Source organism: Pocillopora verrucosa, chromosome 7, assembly GCF_036669915.1.
Source record: "Pocillopora verrucosa isolate sample1 chromosome 7, ASM3666991v2, whole genome shotgun sequence".
In the NCBI taxonomy this organism is placed as follows: domain Eukaryota; kingdom Metazoa; phylum Cnidaria; class Anthozoa; order Scleractinia; family Pocilloporidae; genus Pocillopora; species Pocillopora verrucosa.
Window position 1 is genome coordinate 6,429,849 of NC_089318.1, and position 6,618 is coordinate 6,436,466.

The 6,618-nt window shown below is 37.2% G+C and overlaps 1 protein-coding gene across 2 annotated transcripts; it reads right to left on the reverse strand.

Moving 5' to 3' along the window:
• Positions 1-1,000: 1,000 nt before the first annotated feature.
• LOC136282109 (A disintegrin and metalloproteinase with thrombospondin motifs adt-1-like) lies at positions 1,001-5,579 on the reverse strand. Of its 2 annotated transcripts, none has more exons than XM_066169352.1 (6): positions 5,452-5,579; positions 4,476-4,808; positions 3,498-3,778; positions 2,926-3,102; positions 2,162-2,338; positions 1,001-1,187 (listed from the first exon to the last, which is right to left on the reverse strand). In XM_066169352.1, the coding sequence occupies exons 2-5, from the start codon at positions 4,760-4,762 to the stop codon at positions 2,163-2,165; spliced, it is 921 nt and encodes a 306-aa protein (XP_066025449.1). In that variant the 5' UTR covers positions 4,763-4,808; positions 5,452-5,579; the 3' UTR covers positions 1,001-1,187; position 2,162. The 2 variants fall into 2 exon arrangements, with proteins under 2 accessions (XP_066025449.1, XP_066025448.1); XM_066169351.1 differs by having other exon boundaries at positions 4,476-4,823; positions 5,452-5,535.
• Positions 5,580-6,618: the final 1,039 nt, after the last annotated feature.

The following is a 6,618-nucleotide window of genomic DNA, read 5'->3' on the forward strand; positions in this document are numbered from 1 at the left end:
ACGTTTCGTTTCTCTTTTTAAGTAAAGAATTTACGGTGAAAACCAATGAGTTGACGTAAGACGTGCTAATATTTTCTTTAAAACCTGTTTAAAAAATTTTAAACTCAATTGTATTGAAAAAGGAAAAGAACTGTAACCTGGCAAGCCACATGGATACTCCGTTTTTTTTTCTTGCTCCACGCTCGTGATAACTCTAAAAACGTCTTCCTTTATCATTTACCGAGCTCAAAATTTGCCATCTTTCTTATCTCAGTCCAAACACTTTTGGTCGTGGATTTATTTAAGAACCAAATCTACAAGATGCATTATTTTTGTTGTTTATTGCTCGCAAGGTCAGATAATTTCATCACAGCTTGCTCTACAGTAAGGAGGCCTGTCATTTTATCGCCTGAGAGGTTTAAAGGTTTTTTGGGGGCAACACATGATTTTCATGAGAGAGGATCAGTCCTCGCCAACGGAGTGAAAAAGAGGTACTGTGGTACTGACTGGCCAACTTCAGTTTCTTTTTCATCTCTCTAAGACAAAATCTTCATTTGTTTCACATAGGGCTGCAGTACATTATTTTTTTTTGGTTATATATGCTGCATTTAAAACTCTTCTACAGAGAACATGGATGATGGTAGTTCTGTGCCCTTAGTGAAAGTTTTAAGGGAAGGGCACAAGGTGGTTGTATTGTCCCTTAATTTGGGTCATTGTAAAGGAGGGGGGGGGGTGGGTGTTGTGTGGAGGGGTGTTGGGGTGTGGAAAGTAAAGGTTACATTTTTGAAAGAACAAATTTTAACTGTCTCCTCAATAATATGACAAGCAATGTTTTTTGAAAGTTTTTTGTTTTTCAGTTCTGTATTTTGACTGAAATAGCAACACATATTTTTTCATTCCTCTCTCTATGGCCTTAAAGGCCAGAAATTCTTCAGGAAAAGCAAATTCTCAAGATATCCTCTCTTTAGCAACCAAAATAAATAATTTGAAATGACAGTTCCAGAACATACAACAAAATATGGACATTTTCATAGTTTTATTTAACCAGCACCAATATTACACATAAAAAATGATAAGCTCCTGTGTGGACTCTTAACTCTACATTACTGGTGATCCTTGGTTATTCCACCCTCCAAATACCCCAAAATGTAACTAGCTGTCCTTTGATTCCCAGACAATTCCCCCTTGTTTCCAGGCTGTTTTTGGAGCTGCAAGTACAATTTGGAAAAGCAACATCAAGTTTGATGGATCAGTTGTGAGACTAACCAACCCTTTGACCTGTAAGAGTGACTAGCATCTAATTTCTCCTAAAAACATTACCCCATGATCACATGTTAAGTCAGAAGAATAAAGGAAATGATCACTAACTAAAAAAGCTCTTGACTGTTCAACAAATTCTCCTTATCAGCACCTTAATAAATGTATAGATAACAGTATGGAGAATATGCATCTTGACGTTAAAGGTGTAAAGGGCTAATCTTTTGAGTCAGTCATGCCTATGCTTGGAGTGATGATATTTTCTAACTCTAATGGATTAGGGAAAAAAATAACTGATCCTGATTTGAATGGCACTATTCTCAGCAGAAATTACTTTATTTCTTTCTTTCTCCAAGAACAGGGGTCTAAGTTCCAGTTTGCAAAATGTTAAACCAAGTTTGCAAATTTTATTCTCATGTTTAACCATTGTATGTTGCTTTTTTATTCATTTTTCAATTGTTTTTGCTTTATTAAAGGCTTCATATTTGTACAAAAACCAATATTTATTTTAACCCTCTGCTTATAGTCATAAAATCTCTTGGTTTCCAGCCCCATAAGGCAAAAGCAAAGAAGCTCAAAAATTGGCCAACATTAACCCTACATAGATATTCAACGTCTCTTTGAGTATTCAACTCGATATCTCAGCAGCTGATTGGCGATATCAAACACACATAAGAAATTATCGTAATTTTACACCTGTGCAGTTACAGCTTTTCTCAGGCTTAGAAATCTTTTCCACATGTTAAAAAATTTTTCCAACACAGCAATTTTCAATCAAAATTGATGTTTTGGATCTATAACCATCTGCATACTTTTGAAAAGGTGAAGAGAGTTTTCCTCCTTACAGGAAAGACTCAAAATGTTTTGATAAAGTTCCAAATTAAAAATTCCTCAAGTTCTCACATCAATTCATAGTCTCCCGTACCTTAGTCACACTTCACTTTGCAGCTCTTCCCTTTCCTACTTTTTCCCTTGCAATCCTTCCCGTCGCCGCTTTGGGGCGGGTTGGTGCAGGTTCGGTACTTGTACATTTTGCCTCTCTTATTGCACTTCTTGCCTTTACATTCACCATAATCACTCCAATCGGTCCACCCACCATCCACTGTGAATTTAAAATGGAACTAAATCAATGAATTTTAGACTAATATTTCCTTGGCGCATTGAAAATAGGAACCAAACGAATATATGTGAATTTATAACATCTCTCAGTAAGTATGTCCTCTATGATTGAGTACAAAGAACGCGCGAAATAGAGTACAAAAATCTTGCGATATTGTACGGTCATCTGGACGGCTGGTTATTTTGTACTGTAAAAAACCAGTTTAACCAGTCCGCTGCGCGCACTACGCTTCTCTATCTGCTTTGCTTTTCCCGCCTTGAGAGAAATGAGCTGAAAGACTTGGACAATAAATAACTCATTAAACGTTTTGGTGTGTAGTAACGCTGTGTAGTTTTACTCGTTGTTTGTATTTTGTCTCGCCCTACGGGCTCACCGAAATACGGCACAACTGGTAAAATACTCAGCAATACTACACACGAAAACATCTCATAAGATATACAATTTGTACTCCACTCGAGCGTTGCTGTAACTTCACTATGTGCAGTTGGATAATAATAGCTTATAGTACGATTAGTAGACGCTGAGAAAAGATATTTGAAGTCATTTTTTAAAGGATGTGAGGTACCTACCATTACAAGGCTCCACATTACAAACCATTGTTTCCTTAGCTGACCCTGAACATTGGGCTCCACCTCCTGACGGAGGGGGATTGGTACAGGTTCGTGAGCGCTCCTTGATTCCACCTCCACAAGTGGCGCTGCATTCTCCAAAAGATCCGAATTCAGACCATCCACCATTAACTGCAGCTGAAATAAATAAGTTATTTCTAAAATAAGTAAGTTTTTTGATCGACATATGATTATTTTCATTGTGAATGATAAATTTAATCATATCATAATATGATCTTATCGCTGCTCTCATCTTGAAGAGCAAAGTATGAGTGTGAAATGAGGCCCGATTGTCACCTTGTCACCAGTGCCTTGCACCTTAATGGTTTGACATTTCATTTGAAATGCAGAAATATTCTGGGTTCTTTTATCTATCAGAGTTCCAATGGCTTGTTTCCTTTTACAGTTTCAATTTTACATCTTTCTTTAGTTAAATCTTGTACCCTTTTGATAAACTTAACGCATCACTCAGAGTCTTAAACTTCCCTCTTTACTATAATTGTAAAGATTTTGAAGCACATAGAACGCAATACCTTTCTTCATGCTGCAGCATTTGAATTTTTCAATGCAGTAAAGGTGCTCACAGCCGCTTTTGTAGATTCCAGTCATGTAATAGCCATCCCGTTTGCATTCGCTCCAACCTTTCTTGTCGAACGAAATGCCAACATCCTCATCATAACAGTCATCATAAGCGTTCGGATGATTCTGTGGACGACAGCACTTGGACTCTTCGATGTTGTAAATATTTGTTGGATCGGTGATATAGATGCCCTCCATGTAATAGCCAGCAGGACACTGAGCCCAAACATCTTTTCTGAAAAAGAGAAGTGAAAAGGAAAAACGTAGGTTATAAAACAACTGAAATAGTGCCCAAACTTACTTTAATACCTCCACGCTATGGAAAGGATATCCGTGTTTTTGTAACCTGGTAGACCGTTGTACTTCGAGCATTATTTTTGGATAGAGCTTCACTAGTTTATTTTAAAGGCCTAAATACGGCAAAACCTAAGAGAGGACATTCTATTATGCGCTGAACAATTCGAATTTTCAACATTCCCCCCCCCCTCAGGCAACCAACGGACATTTGACCGTTGTCCGTGCTCGTGGGGGTGAGGAAATTGATCAGAAAGTGTCAAATCTTTCCAGCGAAATACAAGGGTTATATCTTCAAATATGCCAAGGTGTTTAGAGTAAATAGTTCACTTGTGCGAGCGAATCGCTCAGGAGAAAAGTGGGTTTACATGGTCTACGTTTTCAGGTTTGGTCCATGTGTAGAAAGTCACGGTCACTGATTTTGCCTCTTACGAATAAATTAGGCGGGGCATTTGGGCACAATTTTTGCCCCGGGTGACAGGTATTTAAAAAAATCTATCCTCACAATTTCAAATGCCCCGGGGGGTTGCCCGGAGGGATTTTGAAGCTTCGAATTCATCGAAGCATTACTTTCCATCAGAAAAGTTTAGAAAGCCAGAGTTTTGAAAGCCCTGTGATATTCAACCAGCACGACTCACCCGTCTAATGCGCTCCACCAGTTTGCGTTTGTGCAAGTTGACGGTTGATTAGCATAACTTGGTTCCTTAGCTCCGCAGCATTTTCCTTCCTCGATAAGCCAAAGGCCGTTGTTCCCCGATGGATCATTTCGCCAGAGTCCTTTGAGGAAAGTACGATCATTTGGACATACAGACCAACCTTTCTTGTCAAGACTTGCCCACCAATTTGCTGTGTCACAGCTCAGAGTGGCGTCAGGTTGAATTATCAGCAGCATGCTGATAAAGTAAAGTGCAAGCCCAAACTTCATCCTGTAAAAAACCTTCTTTCAGGCAACCAAAGCGCAGATTAAAACGCTGGAGATCCGAAAGCTTGAAAAAAAAAAGTCAAGTGGTTACAGGATTGCAATTTCGTCTGTCAATGTTATCGTAAGAAAGGGTAAATGGTTTGGTCGTCCCAAAATCTACAGAGAAAGATGAAAAGAAGACCAGCCGTTTCCGAAAAGACGTGCTTGAGATACGCGATACCTCTTCATGTTTCTTCTTTCAAAAGTAATAAAAAAAAGCAACTCTTCATTAAAGTGATAACTTTTCCTAAAACCGTTTCTTTAATCAAAAGATAAAGAAAAATTGGTTAAGTTGCCCAAATCATTTTAAAAAATTGTGATATCTATCCGCCAAGATTATGTTGTATTTGTGCTCAGGCCTGAATGCCCCGTGAAATCTATACCCTAATCAAATATTGGAGTTTTCAGTTTAATTCGAACACCTATCCTCTTTTCCTTTGTTGAGCATAATTTCACTTACATCAAAAGAATAAAAGTAACGAGACAATAGTGAGCGTACAAGAAAAAAGAACATAAATGTATCCAATAACATTTCACTCTGTGACTCTTCTCGCAAGAGCCAAATTCATTTAGGAAAGCTAACAGGAAGAGCATAAAATAACTAACAGAACATTTTCAATGGATAAATGGAAAGTACTGAAAATTTCTCTTACCTTTCTGCAAAAGGACCCGAATTTTGTCAGGAATACCAAGGAATAAAAGGGAATCCTTCTCTTCCTGCTTCAAACTCAAAACTGTTTGGTAAGGGTTGAGTATGTAGTTATTATCTTATTGGTAGTTGGGGTGCGTCTCATTTTTTCTGAAGCAATACCGTTCCCCAGCACTAGGGCATCAGAATAATTTCATGCATAAGAATCATGATGCTAAGGGCAGGGAATTTCTTGAGAGGAAGGGCCCTTTTGAAAACTTTATAATTAAAAGCTAGAAAAGCCATTTCTGGGGCCTTTTGGTGATAAATTTTGAGCAAAATTTAACGCCAGAATCTAAATGTTTACATTGCTCAAAAGCTACATGTTGAGTGGATGATTAAATTTCCGAATCTTTGTTAGCTTAAGGTTATTAAAAACGCATGTATGGAAAAATGGAAAATTAATCTAGTAGCTTATTTGCTCAGGTCATAAAAATGTAACTCACTTTAGACGAGCACTTTTTCTCGTTCTCGAAACCCATAAGTGGTAAAACAAACTTTTTTTATTTGTCATTTATTTTGAAATTTTTAATCAAACAGTTGTAACGATGTTATTACAAATATTGTCGGTGTTGAAAATTAGTTACCTACTGGTGATGTTTTTAGAATGTATATAAACTTTTCTTTAAGCATAATTGATATCCTTTACCAGTAATTTCCCTTAATTGGCAATCAACCGCATGGACTTTGATACAATAAGGAAATGCTTTTCATGAAAAGCATTCCCTCTTTCTTTGTAATATCAACTTATGTAAACCCAGATCGTTAAAAAGATGGAAGGACGCTAAGATTTTAACCAAAATAAAAATGCTAATTTGCTCTCTAGCTTTTTTTAAAATTATTTATTCATATATATATATTTTTTTTTTCTTCGTTTTTTATTAACTCAGACCAGTGAACAGTGCCAAGGAAGACGTCTTGTTGTGGTAGTTTCTCGTTTATTCGTTCATTCGATTGGCCTCCAGAATATAACAACACGCAATAACATACGTATTGAGGCGTTTCTTGTAACGTCCGTTCACATGTGTCAGTTATTAATAACTTCCATAAGAAGTTAAACTCAGGAGCAGGAATTTGTATATATGCTGTTTAATGTTCAACGAAACGCGTCGGAAAAAATAAACTTTAAAAA